The 26,194-nt window shown below is 42.4% G+C and overlaps 1 protein-coding gene across 1 annotated transcript in view; it reads right to left on the bottom strand.

Moving 5' to 3' along the window:
• parp4 (poly (ADP-ribose) polymerase family, member 4) overlaps positions 1-25,583 on the bottom strand; it is a 117,355-nt gene extending 91,772 nt beyond the window's left edge. The window contains 8 exon segments of the mRNA XM_061841226.1: positions 4,899-5,054; positions 5,127-5,216; positions 5,293-5,371; positions 9,937-10,015; positions 21,413-21,512; positions 21,515-21,520; positions 25,100-25,227; positions 25,555-25,583. Coding sequence (XP_061697210.1) covers positions 4,899-5,054; positions 5,127-5,216; positions 5,293-5,371; positions 9,937-10,015; positions 21,413-21,512; positions 21,515-21,520; positions 25,100-25,227; positions 25,555-25,561 — 645 coding nt within the window. The 5' untranslated portion in view covers positions 25,562-25,583.
• Between the last annotated feature and the right edge of the window lie 611 nt (positions 25,584-26,194).

Raw genomic sequence — 26,194 nt, forward strand, 5'->3', positions numbered from 1 at the left:
CTTTCACTCGAGAGCCGTCTTTCCTCTTGAGCACTGTTATCGTGTTCACTTGAAAATGGCCCGATGATCTGCCTCGTATACAACGAGCGTTTTCATTGGTCAGGAGGAACAGATTCGACCAATCAACAGATGTGTATCTAATCTTCCACCTCGCTTGCAAAAGTCGGACCGGAATATGAACGACTGTGGATTCTGGCATGAGTTACGGTCGGAATATTGCAGAAAAACGGAGAATATATTTGTTTTTTATCAATGCAGTAAAAAGACGGAATTACGCCTATAAACGGAAAAATCACGTCCGCTTTTTGAACATGCAGTTCTCCTCGAAAGCCTGAGGAAAATTAGTCATTCAACACATTGTTCAGAAGAACAGCATACTTTGATTAAAAGATCAATTGGAGAGGGGAAACGTTATAAAGAGGTGACGAAAATTATAGCCTGCTCAGCTAAAATTGTCTTTAATGCCTTATAAGGAAGAGCAAAACCAGAGACTTGTACCAGAAAATGGAAGACAACCATCAAAATGGATCACAGAATAACCAGAATGGCAAAGGCTCAGCTAATGATCAGATCCAGGATATCAAAGACAGTTTGGCGGTGCCTGTGAGTACCGTGACAGTACAAATACAAGAATTCCCCTTAAAGTCCCTGTCTTGAGAAAAAGGCATGTGCAGAGGAGGCTACATTTTGTCATAGAACACATCAACTGGCATAAAGAGAAATGGAGGATCATTTTAGTTTTGCACCTCTGCAACCTATTTAGCCTGGCGGAGTTGCCTAAATCTGGATGTAAACCACGGCTTGTTGTTATTGAATGTGCAAAAAGGTTTATTGGTACACACACCTCCTCACAGAAACTGACATATGCGGTAACAATATCTGTGAATTCATCCAGGCTGCTCACTGAATTTTCAAAGACACTCCAGTGTCTGCAGTCAAAGCAGGTTTGAAGTTCTAACTTAGCCTCATTGGTCTACTTTTTAACTGATTTTGCAAAAGGCTTCAGACACTTAAGCTCTTGCCTGTATGTAGGTATTAAGTAGAGTAAGCAGTGATCAGAGGACCCTAGGGGAGCATGGTGGAATTACTTAATATTCGATTTTAATGGCAGTATAACAGTGGTCTAGAGTGTTACTTGCCCTTGTTGGACATTTTACATGCTGCTTATATTCAGGGAGTTTGTGGTTAAGTTTAGCTGTGTTAAAAACTAATGGGATAATGAGCTGTGTTTTTTTCCTCAATCTCGTTTACCTGCTCACCGAATGTTAGCAGTGCTGCGTTCATGCTAGCTTGAGACGGAATATAAACACCTATGAGAATGAAAGAGGCAAAATCCCGCGGTGAGTAAAACGGCTTACAGTTCGAGAACAACGACTCCAAAAGCGGGCTGCAATGTGTGCTGAGCTGTGTAACGTCTGTGCGCCATTTTTCATCAATATAAACACCTTTTCCACCACCTTTCGACTTCTGTTTTAGCCCCGCAAGCAGTTCGCATGATAAAGAGGAAAGCGGATAGCTTAATGGCGCCGTCGGAGACACGTCCACGGAGCCAAGTCACCGTGGAGCACAGGGCAGCAGAACGTCCAAAGTCTTTGCAGGTCTTGATCAGAAGTTGAAGTTCATCCGTTTTGTTGGCTAGGGATTGTAGGTTCACGAGATTAATCGATAGAAGCACCAGTAGATGTCCTCTCTTCCACAGTTGAACTTGTGTACCGGCTCACAAGTTCTCTGCCGCCATTGGCGCGAAGCTTTGAAGACAGCGCCGAAGAGTAACTCCGGAAAAAGATTTGACGAATTGGGGAGAGTTGTCAAAAAAAGTTCCGAGAAGACTATGATGGTTAGCAAGTCCTTTCTTGTGAACTTGAGTTCCGAGACGACCAAAAAACACACACAACTTAAACAATACCACGAGAATGTGCCAGAGGTTGCCACACTGGTAGGCGCCATCTTTATCTTCAAACATTTGTAAGTTTAGGCAGTATTTTTTGAGTTTGTAAAGAAAGATGTCACTAGTGCTATTTTTTTTTACATATTATACTTTTTGACTTTCTGTAAAATATCAAATTCAATTAGTTATTTCCAATATTCTTGCTTTGAAGTAGAATGTGCAGTGTCCTCAATGCATGTGTTCACTAAATGCAACTTATTTGAGGAATTTAGAAGTTTACTCACCCTGTTACATATACTGCCATTATTATGGACACAACTGTATATTACATAAATATATATTTTTTATTTTACAATAACATCCCTCCATCTTCATCTTATTTTGGGGGGGCTCATTTCCTGCACCACACTGCGGGTCGTTTGCTTTATTGTTTCAGGTTGGGCTGGGCAGCTTCTGGAGGGACACTAATTCTTGCACAGAGGCCACAATAATCAATGGGTTTTAAAGACTCTGTTGGATCGAAGAGCAGATGACAGATGATTTCCACTTGCACCAGTGGTGCTTTGGCCTCCACGCCTCTGGCTTTAAGCTCATGTCTGAGAATTGCTGTTTTTGATTCCCTGTTTTTTTACTCCTCCAGTGCTTTGCAAATATCTTGTCGCCATGTTCCTCGCCCAGCCTTACTCCGCTTTGTTCCAACTCTCTCATCTCTTCCAACCCAACACAAACCTCGGCTCTTGTGATAAGCTCCCTTGATTCACCCCAGCAACCCGTCCAACCTCTGTTATATTAAATGAACCATCCATTCTAACCATATGTCTTATATTCACTTTTGGGTCCACGTCTCCTGTACTATAGACACTCGCAAGCATCATCACTATCATCATCTGAGTGCATAGTGACAAAATTCAGGAGTGAGAAAGCCTTCATCAAGACTTTTCATCTGAGGCTTGATACAATTTGATCTGTTGAAAAATGGACATTTGACCTTGGTAGTTGTGAATTTTGACATGAGCTGCTCACCTAATTACACCATGTCTCATTCTGTCAGGTTGCTAGTTTGTTGTATCTTGTCATCAAGTTCCAGTGTTTCTTGTTTTCCACGTGATTGACTGCCTTTTGCTTTACGTTTTCGGATACTGTTGCCTTTTTGGACTGCCTGCCTGTGTACTGACCTCTGTGATTAAAATTCTCTTCTTGAACTGTCCCTTGGATTACAGTCATGCATTTTGGGTCCTATCCCTTGTTCTTCCTATGATAGAATGAACTGACCATAATATGGACCCAGCAGACTCAGACTTGGCGCGTAAAGCCCTTTAAGCACAGGAACAATGCATTGCGCAGCAGAATGAACAACTGGTTGCCCTCGACCTCCATCTTAAGGGACTATCAGAGCAGCAGGACACTATAACGAGGCAGGTGGCCCCACAGTTGGATCTTCTAATCGATATAGTTCAGAAGAAAGAATTGGCCAGCACAGCATCCGATGCCTCCACTGTATCACCATTTCCTCACAAATCAGTCAGCATGTCACCACCTGCCACCTCCACTGCCATCTACCCACAGCTCTCTCCCCCGGAGAGGTTCGCTGGAGACTCTGAGACATCAAGCTTTTCATCACTCAGTACAAACTACACTTTGAGCAGCAGGTAGACGGTTTCCCCACCAAGCAGGCAAAGATCTCTTTCCTCATTTCCCACCTGACTGACCGTCTGAAGCCATGGACTACTGCTGAATGGAGCCACAACTCTGTCACATGTCATTCATGGTCATCATTTATGAAGACTATGGCGCAAGCGTTCCACACCTGAGCATGAGGCAGATCCCTTATCACTTAAAGTAAGGCAAGGGTGTTAGATTAGGCGATTGAGTTTCACATCCTCGTGGCTGAGAGTCAATGGAATAACAGGGCACCGCTCTGCATTTTTTTCAAGGAACATCCCTCGCCATCAAAGATCATTTGGTCCAACCAGACCTTCCAACCGACTTCGACACACTCATCACTCTCAGTATCAAGATAGATAAAAGGCTCTTGATCGCGAGCTGGACAGAGAAATTGTCCGTAGTTGTGAGTGTGACTGCCAATAGTTATGTGCCTTGGGATTTGCTGGTGACCAGTTCAGGGTGTTGCCTGCCTCTTGTCCAAAGATATCCAGGATAGGCTTCAGCATGTCCGTGACCCTGGTGAGGATGAGTGGTATAAACAATGGAGGAATGGATAGGTTTAACGTGTCCTTCATTTATTCCAGTTGGAGAAGTCCGTGAGCAATGGTAGGGAGCAGTTCGCCTCCTCTTCGCTACCCCTCGCATGCTACATGTCAAATTCAAATTTGGAATCAATACACATACCTATAAAACCCTGTTGGGTACTATCGCATTACACACACCTGTCAGGAATTTTCCTTGATAAGTCAGTTCTGCAGTTAGCAAAGGATGCACTACGCACGTTGATCACACAACAAAATCAAAACAAACAAAATCAGATAAAAAAACATTTCCAATGAATATTAAATGTTTTGGTGATTTTTGCGGTGTTGCAGACAAAATGACTCACAAATAGAAAAAGCAAGATGTCTTGCCTTAAATTGCATTTTGACTAAATAATAATTGCCTATTAACTTAATGCCATAAAACGTTCGCGCAAATGGTCACCCCGCACATGCATGTTTCTCACGTTACTATTTATTGTTATACGTATTACATTATTGTCAACTCGATGTGGGTTGTGTTGATGACTCTTCTCAAAAGAGTGATGAAGTACATCAGTAAAACAACTAAACACAACTAGCAATCAGAGACAGTTTGGGATAGTATTTGTGTCCCTCACAATAAATTTTACATTGCCTCATAATGTTCCCAGTATTCCTTCTGATCCACAGGGGATGCTTGAGCCGTTTTATGGTATAATAATCTTTTATGTCTCAGTGACACCCTCTAGAGACTATTTAGCTGCTCTGTTTTCATAATTACTATGTATTTGTGTTTTAAGTTGTGAGGTGGATTGGAGAACCTGGTGCAGGGCATGCGAGCCAAGGTTTCGTTCCTGCAGAGGGATTGAAGTCCTTGGGTGCAGACCCGAAGCCAGCAGGGTGTCAGTTAATGTCTGATAGACCTCCACAGCCTGCTCTGAGGTTGAGGGGAATGCCACCATATCACTTTCTACTGTCTGTAGTTAGCACAAAAAAAACTTGATGTGACTAATGTTTCAAACATCGAGAAGACAATGTATTTTACTTACGTCCTTCCAGTAGCGAATCACACGGTAGTGCTGCCCCTTCTTTCCCTTGGCACTCTGGAGCTCCAACACACACAAAGTTCTGCTGTCATCCTAGACAAATGAGTACATTGTAGCACATTATTACCGCTGATAAGTTGGGCAAAAAGTGATTGTGCCTTACCGCCACCTTATAAAAGATGGAATACTTGGCCACAATGAAGTCATCTGGATATGCTGGAATATCGTCATCCAGTTCCTTATAAATCCTAAGAAAATCCACAGCAGAAGTGCTAAATAAGTATTTTCATTGAAGGGATTCAGGAGTCTATTCTGAGGGACCTCTAGAGTGATAAGCCTGGTAGTCTGTAGCAGATGGCAGTGATGTGCTATCTGAGAGAAGGGAATAACTGTCACATAAACAGGCTTTATATGAATCAACAATCATGACATTTGAAATAATTTTGCAAGTGAAAGCTATTGTTCAGAATACTGCACACACAATTGAATACAATATTTTATTTTAGTTGTGTGAAACGTCGATTTGGGGTTTGAATATGCCTCCTAGCCTTCTTGTATGGGGTTTCAAGGACTTGTTCCTGTCGTTTATATTCTCATACATTTTCCAAAAATCTGAGGTTCACTGAAGACTTGAATGGCAGAATTCATTTTTCTTTGCTATTTCTACCTCCTCAATGCCAACCTGGAAGTTGGTCATCTCATCACATTGACGACCATCTGAATTATCTTAAAGGTCCTGTATTTTGGCTATGAGACCTCCAGAGAGTGACTCTCTAACATGCATTTAGTATAAAAGTGTCGATTTGAAGAATAAAATGGTTTTGCCAGAAGAGTGTCCAGAAAAGGCCCTCTGACAGCTACTTCTGTTTGACCCAGTTCGGTGTCGGCTTTGTCTATATTTGACTAAGACCACCCTTTTCCTCTGATTGGTTGCCTCCATGTAGAAGCCCAGGACGACAAGACAGGACTTGGTCAATGACCAGAAAAGAGCTGGGACCACCGTTTTGAAGGTGACTGTTGATAATACACTAAGACATCATTGTTTAAAATCATGCATGACACGGAAGGGTCCCCTGCTTAAACCAGCACATGTCAAGGCCTGTCTTAAAGGTCAAGTGTCATTAAATGGATGATTTTTTATGTTATTAATGAAAAAACCACAGCCGGTATGGACCCATCCGTTTTTTCCACCACAAAACATGATTTTGACGTATAGGCCATATAGGCTTTGTGTAACTCCCGCCATGAAAAACCTCTCGAGGGATTTTTTTGAGAAGAAGCAGGAAGTGACGTACGGGGCAGGAGCCCCCTTCAGCGGACTTGTTTATTTCTATTAGTTTTACCTGCGGGAAGCTAGCTTGTTGTTCCTTCGTGTTAGCCAAAATGCCGGCTTGTTGCATTGCTGGATATTGCCCGAACACTTGGGAGGATAGATTTACCCTTCATAAGTTTCCAAGAGACCCGCTTCGTCATGAAAAATGGATTGCCCAGGTGCAAAGGACGAGAGCTTTGTGGGTTCCAAATAACAGGTAGGTGTGTATACAGCTACTAAAAAAAATAATAGCTTGGGGTGGACCATGTAATCGGTCTCTCCTAACGTAACAAAAGATCCGCATATGTATGACAGGCGTGATAAATGTGTCAATGTGCGCGTCGGACGGCTTCCGTGTTGGGCTAGCTGGCGAAGGCTGCTGCGTCGGCTCGCACATGGCAGTGGCTATGAACAACACTCCTGACAATGGCACACTCATCCGCGTGCGACGACAACGGCGTAAAGCAGCCCGGCTCAGCTCCGTGATAAGCCACATTGGCGCCGAAAATGATCACCACCACACCACCCCCCCCCAAAAAAAACAAAAAAATCAAGACCTTTCTAACCCTCTGTGAAAATGTAATTGCCCCCTGAACCTAAAAACAGGTTGTGCCACCCTTGGGAGCAATAAGTAAAATAAAGCGTTTGTGATAATTGGTGATGAGTCTTTCACATCGCTCTGGAGGAATTGTTCCATTTTTTGCAGAATTGTTTCGACTCCCCCATATTTGATGGTTTTTTAGCATAAATTCCCTTTTTAAGGTTACACCGCAGCATCTCACCACAGCATCTTAATTGGATTTAAACCCGGACTTTGACTTGACCAATCCAAAACTTTTTGTTTTTTTCTTTTGAGCCTTTCTCGTTTGTTTCAGGTCCTGCTGCTTGATTCAAGAGCACTTGATTTTGAAGGCACAAACTGATGACCAGATGTTCTCCTTCAGAATTTTCTGGTACACAGCAGAATTCATTGTTCCATAAATCACAGCAAGTTGGCATGTTATTTTTTAACATTTTTACCCTTGATGTCATGGGCCACAAACCTTCCAAAAAGTTAAATTTTTGACTCGTCAATCCGTAGAACATTTCTTTAAAAGTCTTGAGACTCAAGATGTTTTTTGAAAAATGTGAGACGAGCCTTTGTATTCTTTGCTCACAGCATGGGTTTTTGTCTGGGAACCCTCCCATGGATGCCCTTTTTGGCCAGTGTCTTCATGAAAAGTGACCTTAACTGAGACCAGCGAGGCCTGCAGGTCTTTTTCTAGTTTGAGGTTGTTTTATGACCTCTTGGATGATTCATTGTCACACTCTTGGAGTCCGAAGGCCAGGGTTTTTTGCCTGGGAACTCTAACGTGGATGTTATTTTTGGCAAATGTCTTTTTTATGGTAGAGTCATGATCACTGACATTTACTGAGGCCAGTGAGGCCTGCAGGTCTTTAAGATGTTGTTCAAGGTTCTTTTGTGACCTTCTAGGTGAGTCATCGTTTCACTCTTGGAGTAATTTTAGTTGGTTGTCCACTAACGGGACAAGCAGAAAGAAGAAAAAGAAGAAGAAGAGTCCACTCTTGAGAAGGTTTGCCAATGTTCTCACTTTTCTCCATTTGTGGATAATGTCTCTGACATTGGTTCGCTGAAGCCCCAATGCCTTGGAAATGGCTTTGTTCCCTTTCCAGACTGATGGATTCCAATCACTTTTTTCTCATTTCGTCTTGAATTTCTTTGGGTCGTGGCATGATACATTGGTTCTTGAGATCTCGTCACATTCTCTGACAGATTTTATTTAAGTGATTTCTTGATTCAACAAGTATTTTAAATTTAACTCCCCTTTCCCAAATTTGAGGTTAGTCAGACTGACTGTCATTTAACAAGGGAACAATTACATTTCCAGAAAGTCAAGAAGGACTGGATTTTTTTTGTGCCTTAATAAATTGAATTGTCATATGAAAATTGCATTTTGTATTTCCGGTGGGCTGTCTCTGGGTGATATTGAAATTGATTTGAAGATTTAAAACCTTTGTTTATGATCGATATGCAAAAAAAAAAAAAAAAAAAAAAAAAAAAAAACACAAATCATGAGGGCGCAAATAGGTTTTCACGACACTATATTTAAATATTGTCTTGCTTAATTGATATAGCAGGAATTTATTTCCTTGTTTAGCAAGCATACATAGCCAGTGAGTATTAGTATTCAGTGATCAGGAAGGAGGCAGGTGACACCCTGAACTGGTTGCCAGCCAATCGCAGGGCACATAAAGAAAAAACAACAGTCACACTCACACACAAAGGCAATTTAAAGTGTCCAATTAATGCACGTTTTTTTAGATGTTTGAGGAAATGGGAGTGCACAGAGATAACTCACACAGGCAAGGGGAGAACATGCAAACTCCACAAAGGCGGGACCAGGATTTGAACCCTGGTCCTCAGAACTGTGAGGCTAACACTTTCCAGCTGCTCCACCATGCCGCCTCAGAGGTCAATTAGTCAAGTTGATGTGTTTATATGTATTTAAAAACGTTGGTTTCAGTTAACTTACTGCTATATTATTTTTACTACGGGCAAACATGAGTGGCATAACGGTAGAGATTTATTCATCTGTCAGACGGAATTCACCAGTGAGCATTCATATACTGTAGCTGTACAGGCACATTCAGACAGTTAAAGGTCTATTGACCATGGTATCAAGTGTTGGGAAGTCAGTCATTGCGTATGACAAAATTATGTAATTATAATCCATTACAGTAATGGAACAAAAATTATGTACATTTCATCATGTTTTGTTCTCTTATTTATGTAAAGAATATGTGGTTGATTAAAAAAAAAAAATCCATCCATTTTCTTCACGGCTTATCCTCATGAGGGTCTCGGGGAGTGCTGGAGCCTATCCCAGCTGTCATCGGGCAGGAGGCATGTCAGCCAATCACAGGGCACATGGACACAGACATCAGCCGCACTCACAATCACACCTAGGGGCAATTTAGAGTGTCCAATTAATGTTGCATGTTATTGGGATGTGGGAGGAAACTGGAGTGCCTGGTGAAACCCCACGCAGGCACGTCAAGAACATACAAACGCCACACAGGTGGGGCCGAGATTGAATCCCGGTCCTCAGAATTGTGAGGCAAACACTTAACAGCTGTGCCACCGTGCTGCCTATCCAAGGGTCGTGTTAATGAATTCATTTGAAATTAAGAAATGTAATAAAAATGTAATCCAATTTAATTAGTTATATAACTTTGAGAAAGTAACAAACAAATCTCATGATATTATCAACGAGATAAACTTTCCAAAGCAATTGTCTCATGACTGATAGTATCAGCCTCTTGGACAATAGCTTTCGACACAAATTGGCCTGCCTTCAAATCTGCCGGGGTGAAAGAGGCTGAAGAGAACCAGGGATCGGTACTATTAGTCCAATGGTTGATTATGCTGCATGGGTGGTCTCTATACCTAATCCTATCCTAATAATCCAACACCTTACTGTGCCTAGGCACTAGACACACCTGAACTTGTCTGGTACTCTTCCACTCTTATCTGTGGGGATGGGTTCATTGCTGGAAGGCTTGATGATGTCGCCGCTCACTGCAAATACAAAAAGGAGTAACATACATGAAGGTAGGCAGGCATGCACATGCACCTCCCCACCACCCCCACACACACACATACATACAGTTAGTCACTTGATACAGCAGTATCATCAGATTTGTGACAAATAGGGAATCCACACCTATGAAATTGTACTTCCCAAAAAACTCCTGGACACATATCTGATGTTAAAACTCAGTCTTTTGGTGGCTCCAGTTTGCTGCTTGAAACTTTTACATGACCTCGAGCCATCTGTGTTGAGCCGAGCAAGCCTGACACTTTATTAACGGCCCCATACATCACCCACAAAAGAGCACAACTCTTTGATTCGCCTTGGAGCCATGAGAAAATGAAGGCCGTGATCGACAAAAGCCAAAAGTCACTTGGCTAGAACTGGCTGGGTGTTGGATCTGATTCAATCTGCCTGCATTGTGTAAATAGAGGAGTGCACATGCTGCATGTGTTGTTTTTCCATTAGTCTACATGTCTGCACCACATATTTATGGCACTCTCTCTGTACCGCTTGTGGGGATATATCAAGGAGGGATTTGTGCAAGCAAAACCTAAATCTTTTACTTTTTTCCCCACCTACCTGCATGTACAATATATTCCATCCTTCAGCGAGCTTTCTCCTGCTGAAATAAATAAAAAAAGTGGCCCTTTAAACACAAACATAATACAGTAATCCTTTATTTCATTTGAATAAAGCATTATTCTGTACATGTCTGACAAATTACCATGAATATATACACTAATATTCCATCCATTTAAATTTGCCTTATTCAAAGTCATGTCATGGGGGCAGCATCTTTAGCAGGGAAGGCCAGACTTCCTGTCACAGTTAGAGTTTGTGAAGGCAAGGAAGACAAGACAAAATGTGGAGGACTGAAGTGCAGGGAAATAAGGAGGCAAGGCAGCAGTGCGGGTGTCTTAAATAATGATATTTAATGTCCAAAAAAGGCAACCAACCAACATACAAAAAACAAACAAAAATCCCCCAACTGAAAACCAAATGAACAAAGAAAACCTTGATTAAACTTAAAAACTGGAAAGAAAACATGACTGGTGACTAAGACATAGCACAGAGAGACAATGACGAAATCCAAAATCTAAATGGAAAGTAACAAAGATAAACAAAATAGTCTTTCCCGAGATGCTTTAGTCAGCTCTTCAGAGGGGAATCCAAGTCGTTCCAAGGCCAGCCAGGAGAGATACTGTCTCAAGTGTGTCCTGGGTCATCCATGGGGCAACTATTGGTGCAACATGACCGGAAAACCTTACGGTGGTCTTGTTCTTTTGGTCACGACCCATAGCTTCTGACCATAGATCTGGGTAGAAACGTAGATCAACTGGTAAATTGAGAGCTCTGCCTTTTGGCAAAGATCCTCCTTCTGGCTGCACTGATCCACCTGTGTATTTCCCAATGCATTCTTCAAAGACTCATGAACAAGACTGAGAAATTTTAACTCCTCGACTTAGAGTAGGATCTCTTCCCTGACGGAGAAGGCACTTCACCCATTTCCAACTGAAGACCATGAGCTCAGATTTGGAGATGCTGATTTTCATCCCAGCCACTCAGCTGTGAACCGCGACAGTGACAGTTGAAAATTGTGGCTTGCTGAAGAACCACATCATCTGCAAAAACACAAAACAAAATAAAACTGAGCTCTTTCACACCTCAGCTGCACCTAGAAATTCTGTCCATAAAAGGTAACGAACGGAATCAAAAGGCCAGCCTTGGTAGAGTCCAAACCTCACTGGAAACGTATTCGACATGCTGCTGGCAATGCGGCCCGAACTCTGACATTGGCCTTGCAGGGCCGAATGGTTCAATCGAATCGGGGGGATCTGGTACCCCATTCTCCTGGAGTAGCCTCCACAGGAATATTCGAGGGAATTGGTCGAACATCTTCGACAAGTACACATGTAGACTGGTTGGGCGAGCACCCATGCACCCTCAGAGACCCTCCCGAGGGTCACGGGACTGCTGGAGCCAATCCCACCTGTCATCTTGCAGGAGGCAGGGTACACCCTGAATTGTTTGCTAGCCAATTGCAGAGCAAACGGAGACAGACAACAGCCGCAAGCAGACTCACACCTCAGGGGAATTTAGAGTCTTGTCCACTTGCACAGATTATAAATAACAAGAACATAAATTAACATAGCTATGCAGAGGACAAACATATGTATTACAATGTCACCAGGAGATCGAGGCCCTGTACTGCAGGGGTGTCAAACTAATTGACTCCTCCATACAGGGCACTTAACCACGCCTCCTGAAGTTACGTCACCCCACGTGTGCTAACCTCAGACAAACAATTAGCAAAAATGGCGGCCCAGGAAGAAAAGACTAGAGCGAAATTGTCCGATTTACCATCTGATTTCTCACTCGCATTCTTTGCGAATAGTGAAATATTGTTGAAAAGCAGACAACAGGGCTTCAAGTATTTCAGCGAGGGGTATTTCAATGGTATTTCCATGCATATCGACGGAGAAACCATCGATATTAGCGCGAGATCTTTCCGGAGTCAGAGGAAGCCACATAATATAATATATTATAACCCAAAGACGAATTCGTTATTGACAGTTTCCTATTTTCGTATTACCTATCACACTTGTGTGCAGAATCTGTATGTGTATCTGTATAGCCGTTTGTGAACCGCCGTGTGAAGTAAAAGAAGAAGGTGAGGCTTGATTTACGAGTTGTTTCTCTCGTTTTCTTTGTGTAACGTCACGCGCTCCCCTCAATAATTATTCTTGAATTAGTGCTGAACCTACGTAAGTCCCGACCGAGTACGACAATCACTATTTTATAGTGTCCTCAAACATCCTTCCTTCAGTCTTGGTGTCTCTGTGCACGTCGAAGGCTTTTAGGACTTGCTAGTCCGGTTTAGCTTAGCTCGGGAGCCGCCGAACAGGGACACGTTTGTGCAGTCAGATCATCGCAAAATATCGCTCAACACAGATCAAGTGTGTCAATCATTCACACGTAGCTATGTTATGCAAGCGAAGAACTGCTAATTCATTTATATGAGACGTATTGAAAATCAAATATAGGACTTACCTTCGTGCAAACATATCTGTTCAGGTTGTTGGATTCAGTTGATCATGCGGTCTTCCACAAAGTTTGATCCATCGAAGACATTTTTCGTACAAGGTCTTCGGTTTTGGAAAGGGTACGAATTGAACTCCACCAACTAGCCTTTCGGGATACCTGTCGTCACTATTACAAAGTCCGTGACTACACCTCTTAACCATATCTATTGTTAATGAACCCAAATACGCGATAAAACGCTAACAAAAGCTATACTGGACCATGCAACGTTGTCTGAGGGAAGGGCGGGTGCAAAAAAGGGGCGGGGTTTATGCCGATCTCTGGCCTCTGATTGGTCAGCGACGCGGATGACGCATTTTCTACGGAGGGGTCAATTTATGTCGTGGGCAAGATTTTAAATACGGTCTCCCTCAGAGGCTGTTCTTACTGCGGAACCATAAAAATATTGACTGACCTCATCATATTTACACATAAAATTTATAGACTAGTTTCACAATCAGAAATCAAGGCTGTGTTTTTTTAACCATTGTTCATTTTTGGTAACACAAAAATACTTATAATATCTCAACATTATCATTTATATGTTGATTTGAAGATTTTCACAGGAATCATGGAAGTTGACAGCCGATTTGGCTTTTCGGGCCACATAAAAATCACATGGCATGCTGGATGTGGCTCCCAGGCCTTGAGTTTGACATTTATGCTGTAAAGGCTCTTGGTAAATGTATTGAGGAGATTAACGACTGGATCTGTCACAATTTTCCCCAGCTAAACAAAAAAAAAACTAAGGTCATTGTTTTTGGAGCCCAAGAGAAACGATCACAGGTCACCACAGACCTCCAATCTATACTCCTTAGAACTAGCAATCACATTAGAAATCTGGGAGTAGTGATGGACCCAGACCTATATTTGGAAAGCTATAACAAAGTTAGTTTATTATCACCTTAAGAACATATCAAGGTTAAAAGACTCAATGTCTCAGCAGGTCTTGGAAAAACTAGTCCATGCCTTCATTTTCAATAGGCTTGATTACTGCAACAGCATCTTTACAGGTCTTCCTAAAAAAAATCAATTAAACTGCACCTCATTCAGAACCCCGCTGCTCGAGTCCTCACTAAGACCAAAAACTGAGGCCTTTACACTGGCCAGCTGTCTGTCAGAGAATAGACTTCAAACTTTTGATGCTGGTCTATAAAGCTCTGAATGGTCTTGGACCCAAATACATCAATGACCTCGGGACCCAGTATGAACACTCCAGACCCCTCAGGTCAACTGGATCTGTTTTATCAGCTCCCAGGGACAGAAACAGACATGGAAAAGCTGCATTCAGCTTCTATGTCCCACAATTCTGGAAGAAACTCTCAGAAAGGCTTAGATCAGCTGAAAATTTCTGTTCTCAGTTGCTTTTTAATAAAGATCCAAAATCCAAATCTTTTCTAAATGTAACCATATTTTAATAAATAATTTTGTATGAATTTTATCTATTGTTCTTATCTTTTTGTGTTACTTAAATCATGTTTGTCTTCACGTTTTGATGTCTTTGTAAAGCACTTTGAATCACCTTGTTGTTGGCTTGTGCTCTACAAATGAACTTTTTTTTGCCTTGCCTAAACATAAATGAGTGGAAACACCAAAACAAATGACGAATCAAGTCAAACTTTATTTAGAACTGGTTTTCATACCCTCAAAAAATACAACGCAAAGTGCTTTATAGTCATCAAAATATAAAAAACAAAAAAAAATCAAAAAATCAAACCTGCAAATTATTATTTTTAGTAATAAATTTAAACCTGGCAATTATTACAAAAATTGCATTCATGGCTATGACTGCAAAGCTGTCAACCTATGAAAATTCACTTCCAGAACAATTTCTCAATTTCCATATTTTAATGTATGTCAAGAACATTACCACAACACAGTTAGTTGCAGTGTATGATAAAATCGGATGAAAAAATCTGCATACTGTTCAATTTCACAAGATAATCACTGATTTATAAGAATTAATAAATTATGGCTTCAATATTTCCATCCATCCAGCCATCCATTTCTGAGCCGCTTACTCTCACAAGGGTTTCAGGAGCCAATCCCAGCTGTAATCAGGCAGGAGGCAGGGTGCACCCTGAACTGGTTTCCAGCCAATCTCAGGCCACATGGAGACAGACAACATTCACACTCGTAATCACACCAAGGGGCAATTTTGAGTCTACAATTATTGCATATTTTTGAGATATGGGAAGAAACCAGAGTGCCTGGAGAAAAGCTACATAAACCCACACAAAATCCACCTGAACACCAAAAATTGGATATATTCAGTGAATTGATCAATGACGTAGTCCTACTCCAACTAAACAATGTGACAGATGAAAGTGGTCACCGATCCATGAATTTTCCGTACCACTTATCCTCACTAGGGTCTGGGGCATACTGGAGCCTCTCTGGGCGATAAGCAAAGTACTTTCTGGACTGGTTGCCAGCCAATTACAGGGCACGTGCAGTATAAAGAGAGCAGGTGGAAAGGTAGTAAGGCTAGAAGTTTGGGAGCAGGGTTTAAATTATTCTACCACGGAGTAGATGGGAAGAGAAATGGAGTAGGAGTTATTTTAAAGGAAGAGCTGGCTAAGAATGTCTTGGAGGTGAAAAGAGTATCAGATCGAGTGATGAGACTAAAATTTGAAATTGAGGGTGTTATGTATAATGTGGTTAGCGGCTATGCACCACAGGTAGGATGTGACCTAGAGTTGAAAGAGAAATTCTGGAAGGAACTAGATGAAGTAGTTCTGAGCATCCCAGACAGCGAGAGAGTTGTGATTGGTGCAGATTGTAATGGACATATTGGTAAAGGAAACAGGGGCGATGAAGAAGTGATGGGTAACTACGGCATCCAGGAAAGGAACTTTGAAGGGCAGATGGTGGTGGACTTTGCAAAAAGGATGGAGATGGCTGTAGTGAACACTTATTTCCAGAAGAGGAGGAGGAACATATAGTGACCTACAAGAGCGGAGGTAGAACCACGCAGGTAGATTATATTTTGTGCAGACGATGTAATCTGAAGGAGGTTACTGACTGTAAAGTAGTGGTAGGGGAGAGTGTAGCTCGACAGCATAGGATGGTAGTATGTAGGATGATTCTGGTGGTGGGTAGGAAGATTAAGAAGACAAAGGTAGAGCAGAGAACCATGTGGTGGAAGCTGAGAAAGGAAGAATGTTGTGCGGCCTTCCGGAAAGAGGTGAGACAGGCTCTCGATGGACAACCGAAGCTCCCGGAAGACTGGACGACGACAGCCAAGGTGATCAGAGAGACAGGCAGGAGAGTACTTGGGGTGTCATCTGGTAGGAAAGGGGAGAAGGAGACTTGGTGGTGGAACCCCAAAATACAGGGAGTCATACAAGGAAAGAGATTAGCGAAGAAGAAGTGGGATACTGAGAGGACTGAGGAGAGGCGAAAGGAGTACATCGAGATGCGACGTAGGGCAAAGGTAGAGGTGGCAAAGGCTAAACAAGAGGCATATGAAGACATGTACACCAGGTTGGACACGAAAGAAGGAGAAAAGGATCTCTACAGGTTGGCCAGACAGAGGGATAGAGATGGGAAGGATGTGCAGCAGGTAAGGGTGATTAGGATAGAGATGGAAATGTGTTGACTGGTGCCGGTAGTGTACTAAATAGATGGAAAGAATACTTTGAGAAGTTGATGAATGAAGAAAATGAGAGAGAAGGAAGAGTTGAAGAGGCAAGAGTGAAGGACCAGGAAGTGGAAATGATTACTAAGGGGAAGTCAGAAAGGCACTACAAAGGATGAAAAATGGAAAGGCAGTTGGTCCTGATGACATACCGGTAGAGGTATGGAAGCAATTTGGAGAGATGGCTGTGGAGTTTTTGACCAACTTATTCAACAGAATACTAGCGGGCGAAAAGATGCCTGAAGAATGGAGGAAAAGTGTTCTAGTTCCCATTTTTAAGAACAAAGGGGATGTTCAGAGCTGTGGGAACTATAGAGGAATAAAGTTGATGAGCCACACAATGAAGTTCTGGGAAAGAGTAGTGGAGGCTAGACTCAGGACAGAAGTAAGTATCTGCGAGCAACAGTATGGTTTCATGCCTAGAAAGAGTACCACAGATGCATTATTTGCCTTGAGGATGCTCGTGGAAAAGTACAGAGAAGGTCAGAAGGAGCTACATTGTGTCTTTGTGGATCTAGAGAAAGCCTATGACAGAGTACCAAGAGAGGAACTGTGGTACTGCATGCGTAAGTCTGGTGTGGCAGAGAAGTATGTTAAAATAGTACAGGACATGTATGATGGTAGGAAAACAATGGTGAGGTGTGCCGTAGGTGTGACAGAGGAATTTAAGGTGGAGGTGGGACTGCATCAGGGATCAGCTCTGAGCCACTTCCTATTTGCAGTGGTAATGGATAGGCTGACAGATGAGGTTAGACTGGAATCCCCTTGGACCATGATGTTCGCAGATGATATTGTCATATGCAGTGAAAGCAGGGAGCATGCAGAGGAACAATTGGAAAGATGGAGACATGCACTGGAAAGGAGAGGAATGAAGATTAGCCGAAGTAAAACAGAATATATGTGCGTGAATGAGAAAAGTAGAGGGGGAAGAGTGAGGCTACAGGGAGAAGAGATAGCAAGGGTGGACGACTTCAAATACTTGGGGTCAACAGTACAGAGCAATGGAGAGTGTGGTCAGGAAGTGAAGAAACGGGTCCAAGCAGGTTGGAAGAGCTGGCGAAAGGTGTCTGGTGTGTTATGTGACAGAAGAGTGTCTGCTAGGATAAAGGGCAAAGTTTACAAAACAGTGGTGAGGCCGGCCATGATGTACGGATTAGAGACGGTGGCACTGAAGAAACAACAGGAAGCTGAACTGGAGGTGGCAGAAATGAAGATGTTGAGGTTCTCGCTCGGAGTGACCAGGTTGGATAGGATTAGAAATGAGCTCATTCGAGGGACGGCCAAAGCTGGATGTTTTGGAGACAAGATTCGAGAGAGCAGACTTCGATGGTTTGGACATGTTCAGAGGCGAGAGAGTGAGTATATTGGTAGAAGGATGCTGAGGATGGCGCTCCCAGGCAAAAGAGCGAGAGGAAGACCAAAGAGAAGGTTTATGGATGTGGTGAGGGAAGACATGAGGGCAGTTGGGGTTAGAGAGGAAGATGCAGGAGATAGGCTAAGATGGCAAAAGATGACACGCTGTGGCGACCCCTAACGGGACAAGCCGAAAGGAAAAGAAGAAGAAGAAGAAGAAGTGCAGTATAAACAAACAACTACTTGCACTCACGCTTACACCTACGCATAATATTGTCTTCAATTTGTCTTACCATGTGAGAGAAAACCTGGAGAAAACTCAGGTATGCATGGAGAGAAACGCCACACAGGCTAACGTAGGTCCTCCGAACTTTGAGGCAGATGTGCTAACCAGTTGGCCACGTTGTACACTGCTGGGAAAAAGTATTTGCCCCCTTCATTATTTCGGTTTTTTTGTATCACACTCAAAGATTTTATATCATCATACCAATTCTAATATCACTCAGAGACACCCCAAAGAAATACAAAATGCAGTTTTCAAACTACATTTCAATTTAAGGCATGAAAAAAATTGTAAACTTTCTGACTCTGTGAAAAGTGCCCTCTGAACCTAATAATGGGTTGTGCCATTATTGGCAGCAGTAACTGAATCAAGTGTTTGTGATAATTGGTGAAGAGTCTTTCATATAGCAGCAGATGGGTGCAACTGGTTATGGCCCTGTCACACCATGACGTTCTGGTCAGTGTTCTATAGCGATTGAGGAAACGTTGGTAGTCACCCATGGTCGCCCGGATAGCTCCGGAAGAGCGTTGTTTGAACGCTAGTGAACGTCAATGATCGCTGGGAATCGGCGGAGAACGCCGGTCCGGAAAAAAAGTTTTGAACATGCACAAAAGTTCTCACCGAGACCAGCGTTCATCAACGTTTAATTTTAAACGCTGCAGAACGTTCAAAACGTTTGTGGAACATTTTACTAAGGTTCGCCGAGCGTTGCACGCGTTTGGCTATTATTAGTCAGTCGTAAATCTAGCTTTACTTGGTTGTTACTTGATCGTTTGCTTTGCAGTGAACGACTCACTGGCGACCTGTCAACGACCACTGAACAATCCTGTAGCGCACACAGCGTGTAACTAAAGTCAAACGGATGTCGTTTGGAGTACAATGAGCGTCATTCGTGCGTTTCCCGAACGTCCATGCATATGGGTATATAAACCGATGCTTTGTAAGCAAGGTCCATTTAATATTAAGGTACAGTAGAGCGCACCTATATTGGAAGATCCAGAAAGCAGCAGTTCGTTTTCGCGGAAAAACTCCACCATACTATCCTCAACAGCCCGGTCCAAGATCCTGCAATCCTTTCTCTGCTTCTTTTCTCTCTTTGTCGGACCGTCCTCACTGGGGTTTGCAAGGTGTTTAGGGTCCCCAGGGGTTGTCACATGGTGCGTGACTTCGCGGACGTGCTCTTCCTCCTGCTGTTGTTTTTTCCTCCAAACACATTGCTCGTGATGAAAGAGGCTTAGCTTTCTTACTAGCAGCGCTAGTTGCTGAAGTCCGTGCCCTAACTTTTTTTCTTCTCGGCGGCATGATGCTCACTGTTCTAACTCACGACAACAACTGAAGTGACTATGAACTTTCCAACGTTTTAGTGCTGGTTCCACTGTAAAAATTACACGCCAGCAAAACGCTTTTCTGTCGTTATTAACCCATTGGTCACATGCTCAACACGCTCGTCTTACGTTGACAAATCGCTCGTCGCGCTCCAATGACACATTTGCACACGCTAATGGTTTTTAGGGGTATCTTATTTGGTCGCTGTTACACGCTTTTCATGCGTTTGACACCCTTTTCGTGCGTTAGACACGCGTTAAGTCATTCGTTAGACACACGTTAATCACACACCAGATGTGTCATCCACGTTTGAGAACGCTGAAAAATAGAACGATTGAAATGTTCAGAGGACGTTGACCAGAACGTCATGGTGTGACGGAGCCTTTAGGAAGTTGGCCTCACAGTTCTGAGGACCATGGTTCAAATCCTGGCCCAGCCTGTGTGGAGTTTGCATGCTCTGCCCGTGCCTGTGTGGGTTACCTCTGGGAACTCTGGTTTCCTCCCACATTACAAAAATATGCATTAATTAGGGACTCAAAATTGCCCTTAGGTGTGTTTTTGAGTGCGACTGTTGATTGTCTCTATGTGCCCTGCGATTGGCAGATAGAGGGCACGAAATGATGGGCGGACGTTCTCCTTCAGGATTTTCTGGTATACAGCAGAATTCATTGTTCCATCAAGCACAGCAAGTTGTCCTGGTACTGAGATAGCAAAGCAGCCTCAGACCATCACACTGCCACCACCATGGTTTACTGTTGACATAATGTTCTTTTTATCAAATGCTGTGCTCTTTTTACGTCAGATGTAATGGGCTGCACACCTTCCAAAAAGGTACATTTTTGACTTGTGATTTAATAGAACGTTTCTCCAAAATTCTTGAGGATCATCAAGATGTTTTTTCACAAATGTGAGGCTTTGTATTCTTTGCTGAAAGCAGGGGTTTTCACCTGGGAGCACTCCCATGGATGCCATTTTTGGTCAGTGTCTTTCTTATGGCAGATTCATGAACACTGACCTTAACTGAGGCCAGTGAGGCCTCCAAGTCTTAAGATGTTGTTTAAGGTTCTTTTGTGACCTCCTGTATGAGTCGTCACCGCACTCTTGGAGCAATTTTAGTATGTCATCCACTGCTGGGAAGGTTTGCCACAGTTCCAAGTCTTCTCCATTTGTGGATAATGGCTATGACAATGGTTCGCTGGAGCCCCAAAGCCTTGGAAATGGCTTTGTAGACATTTTCTTGCTTGTTACTGTTGAACTTTGACGTAGAAGCGCCTCCTGCAGATTAATGTGAAGTGCCACGAAATACAAAGCAGCTGAGTGGCTATTGACCAATTTTTCACAAGTATTCGTTTAAAACTCCACAGTAAGAAAAAAATATATAATGTAGGTAATACATATTATTTTGTGTTGAATTGTGCTCGTTTATCAGTAGACAAGTTGATCTTTTCAACCAAAAAAAAATCATTTTCCAGATATTGAAACCTGTCATTTGTCATTTGAGGTGGACTCAATCTAGTTTGCAAAAAAAAAAAACCTTTTAGCTGCTTTTATTTTGGGTTGTTTTACCGTGCTCTCTACAGCCAGGTCAGCAAAGCAAGTGACAAAGTACCCACAATTTCCCCAAGGAGAGATAGATAGATGGATGGATGAATGTATAGACAAAGAGACAAACAGAGACAGACGTGAAATAAATGTTACCTTGATCTTTGAATGGATTTGTCTTAATTGAGGAGAGAGGAACCATGTGAAAGAATGCGTCGAACGAGGACATGTCCAACATGTAGTCCTCTAAAGGTTGTAGGACGCCTGCCAGAATAAACAAAGTCACAAGAACGAAGAACAATATACATTCAATTTATAGTGCACTGTTTCTTATAAGAGTCACAGTTATGCAAAGATGCAGTCTTCGAGCATTGAGAGCAGTTAGAGTGCGTCAACCCCCCACATTATGTTAAGTTTGTACTGAGTGTCCTTACCTGTTCGCGGTTAACCATGATAGACCAGTGCAATGACAATTGTGCGAAGGGTGGAATCTAAAGTGACGAACTATGCAATAGTCTACAATTTTATATTAATATTAATACTAATTAAGACAGCAGGGTGTGAGGGTGTAGCCCAACAATAGCGCAAGGCAGACAATAGCGAACTTGAATTTATATTCAATTGTTTCGGGATTAGGTGTAAGACGCACGGTGGAGCAGCAGCAAAGTGTTGGCCTCACAGTTCTGAGGACCTGAGTTCAATCCCGGCCCCACCTGTGTGGAGTTTGCATGGTCTCCCCGTGCCTCCATGGGTTTTCTCCGGGCACTCCGGTTTCCTCCCAAATCCCAAAAACATGCAACATTAATTGGACAATCTAAATTGCCCCGAGGTGTGATTGTGAGTGTGGCTGTTTGTCTCGATTTGCCCTGCGAGAGGATGGCAACCAGTTCAGGGTGTACCCTGCCACCTGCCCAATGACAGCTGGGACAGGCACTCCTGCGACCCTTGTGAAGAAAAGCAGCTAAGAACATGGATGGATGGATTAGGTGTTGCAGTGGAAAACTGGTTAGTGCATCTCCCTCACAGTTTTGAGGTCCCAAGTTCAAATCTACAGTGAAGAAAATGAGTATTTGAACACCCTGCGATCTTGCAAGTTCTCCCACTTAGAAATCATGGAGGTCTCTGAAATTTCGTAGGCGCATGTCTACTGTGAGAGAGCTAATCTAAAAAGAAAATTCCAGCGTATGATTTTTTTAACGATTTATTTGTGTGATACAGCTGAGAAAACCAATGCTAATATTTGGTACAGTAGGCTTTTTTTTTTTTTTAAATTACAGAGGTCAAACGTTTCTTGTAGTTGTTCATCAGGTTTGCACACACTTCAGCAGGGATTTTGGCCCAATCCTCCACACAGTTCTTCTCTAGATCAGACAGGTTTTTGGGCTGTCACTGAGAAACTCAGAGTTTCAGATCCCTCCAAAGATTTTCTATTGGGTTTAAGTCTGGAGACTGGCTAGGCCACGCCAGAACCTTGATATGCTTCTTACGGAGCCACTCCTTGGTTTTCCTGGCTGTGTGCTTCGGGTCCTTGTCATGTTGAAAGACCCAGCCATGAGTTATCTTTAATGCTCTGACTGAGGGAAAGAGGTTGCTCCCCAAAATCTCACAGTAGATGGCCGCGGTCATCGTCTCCTTAATACAGTGCAGTTGTACTGTCCCACGTGCAGAAAAACACCCCCGAAGAATGATTCTACCACACCCATGCTTCACAGTAGGGATGGTGTTCTTGGAATGGAACTCATCATTCGTCTTCCTCCAAACACGGTTAGTGGAATTATGACCAAAAAGTTCCATTTTGGTCTTATCTGACCACAAAACCTTCTCCCATGACTCCTCTGTATCATCCAAATGGTCATTGGCAAACTTAAGATGGCCCTTGACATGTGCTGGTTTAAGCAGGGGACCCTTCTGTTCCATGCATGAGTTCAAACAATGACGTCTTAGTGTATTACCAACAGTCATCTTGGAAACGGTGGTCCCAGCTCTTTTCAGGTCATTGACCAAGTCCTGTCGTGTAGTCCTGGGCTGATTCTCCACCTTTTTAAGAATCACTGAGACCCCACGAAGTGATATCTTGCATGGGGCTCCGATTGAGATTGACTGTCATGTTTAGCTTCTTCCATTTTCTAATGATTGCTCCAACAGTGGACCTTTTTTCACCAAGCTGCTTGGCAATTTCTCCGTAGCCCCTTTCTGCCATGTGGAGTTGTACAATTTTGTCTCTAGTGTCTTTGGACAGCTCTTTGGTCTCGGCCATGTTACAAGTTTGAGTCTTACTGATTTTATGGGTTGGACAAGTGTATTTATGCAGCTAACGAACTCACACAGGTGCATCTGATTCAGAATAATACATGGAGTGCAGATGGACTTTTAAAGGCGGACTAACAGGTCTTTGAGTGTCAGAATTCCAGTTGATAGACAGGTGTTCAAATAAGGTTGTGTCACACAAATAAATCGTTAAAAAAAATCATATATTGTGATTTCTGGATTTTTCTTTTTAGATTATCTCTCTCACAGTGGACATACACCTACGATGAAAATTTCAGACCCTTCCAGAATTTTTAAGTGGGAGAACTTGCAATATAGCAGGGTGTTCAAATACTTATTTTCTTCACTGTATTCTCTATATGACAGTTTGCATGTTCTCACCATGCCTGTGTGGCCTTTCTCCAGGTGCTCCAATTACCCCTCAAATTCCAAAAACATGGATGGTAGGATAACTGGAGACGAACCGAGCAAGCAGGTAGTAGAGGCAATGTGCTTGCTTTAAACACACAATATGTGATTTTCTCCATGAGTCCAGGGGAAGGAAACCCCCAATTTGAAACCTCCGCTGCATTGCGGACACAGCCATCCATGGAAAAGGCTTCACAAGTAAGCGTCATTAAGGCAGTTCGCAGCTGTATTCAGTTGCATCCTGGCAGCTCGTGCGACACAGGTCCTAAATCGTGACAACCTAGTTGTTCCTCTAGTCCCATCAGTGTCGTGGATAGCAGGGACTTGTTGCAAGGGCAACAATTTGACCTTCTTACTAGACTGCCAGGGCTGACATCAGACAACCTCACAAACTACAATGCATTCACCTGGAGAGGATACTCCAGCTTCGCATCAAGCATCAAAACAACACGGAGAACGTCAGTTACTGTTTACAAATTATTGCTCAATTGGCACAGAGCATGGTGGCAGGAGTCGTTCTCGTCAGTGGGAGGGATTTTTTTAATCCCACTGGACAGTTACTCCCTACCTCAAACTGGGCAGCCCCCAGCCAATAAGGTTGTGTCCCGCCACAGTCTACTTTCCTCATTGGGTGTATGGGGATTCGGAGAAATCCAACAGGCAGTTTGCAACCATCACACCGGGCAATAAATCAAAGCATCAACTCAAAAACTAACTAACTAACTAACTTGAAGTTTTAAAAAAACTAATTCCTGTGTCCTATAGACTTTTTTAGGGTCTTGTCATCCTCACTGTTTGTCTCAATATTTTCCCGTCACCTTCTTTTGTGGCACAAGTTGGTGGAGCACTCGGTTGCCAAGAAAAAAGCACAATGAGGCATAATTGTGACAGTCTTAAAAGACTTCCAGTAAAAATAATTTTGCCAAGCGATTTTTTTTTTCCGAGTATCCAGTGTCTCGACAAAACATGATGTTGGTCTCATGATGTTGTAACTCTTACTTGTGAACTAGTTCATTACCAACGATTTATAATGAAACACACTTAATATTTGCCGTCTGAATGGTTGCTACAATTCTTGACAAATCAAAACTTAAAAAAAGAGAACGCTGTATTGTAATGTGGCAGTCATGTAGAAACCAAACCCACAGGAGTCGCAAGTCATCTTACTTGTTTAGTGACAACGAAACAAAGGCTGCCTCCATTTTCCATCACAGACTGTTTCAGGAACTTCCTTTCCTTAAATGGCAAGTTTTTCAGTTCCAAAAGGACAGAGCACTTGTCGAACACAGCCATACCTGTCGAAAAATGACACTCCAAAGTAAATATCACCCCTTCATTTTTACCAGTACAATACTATTAAATTACAACATGCTGTTTTGCAAAAGATTACAGTGATTCTATTATCGGAAACAGTCCTAAATAAGCCAAAAACAAGAATGATTTTTACTTCAAATTACACAAAGGTTTAATAATTCAACTTAAAATTGACAACACAACAGACTCAAAGGAGACTCAAATTATTCTCCCATAATTGCTAAGAGTAACTAAACATAACACAAGTGTATATACAGTATATGTATTTCTTTTGCATCCTCAAGCAACAACAAATTCACCACATTTACCAGACATATGCCCACAAATTAGTGCGTTAATGCATAAAAATAAATGTTGGAACACAATCAATGCGCTGAAACAAATTAAGAACAGTACAACAAGAGGAAATCTCGTTTGATAGTTTGGACGTTACGACGCCACAACAGTGGGAGCAGTCCCGACTTGCATATCAGCAATTTAATGTAGTAAAATGTAACTTATACTTGACAAACGTGTATTGCAATTACAAAGATAAACAGAAACATAATCCTGACCACGATATGGCGTATAAGGAATACTGTACTACTAATACAAATACGTCAAAATAAGAAGTATTTCTCAGATAAAATAGCAGATAAACCGGAAGTGATTTAACATGCAGGCCTACAGTAAAAAGGAAAATTGCATTGAATCTAATTCAAACATACAAAATGTCCGTGATTACAACACGACGACTTAACGAAGTTTACACAGACCTGTCATATCGGTTTCTCACGCTAACATGAACTCAAGCCACAAAGCTATTAGAGAGTCCGGTCTGATTTCAAAACAAAGCGTGTTTTTCAAATTAAAATAAATCACGACCATGAAGTAGTAATAAGGAGAAGAGGGTAGTAACGCTATATTAGTCCGCTATATTTACAGTTCAACTGACATCCATAAACACAT

This window comes from Syngnathoides biaculeatus, chromosome 14, assembly GCF_019802595.1.
Source record: "Syngnathoides biaculeatus isolate LvHL_M chromosome 14, ASM1980259v1, whole genome shotgun sequence".
NCBI classification, from domain to species: Eukaryota; Metazoa; Chordata; class Actinopteri; order Syngnathiformes; family Syngnathidae; genus Syngnathoides; species Syngnathoides biaculeatus.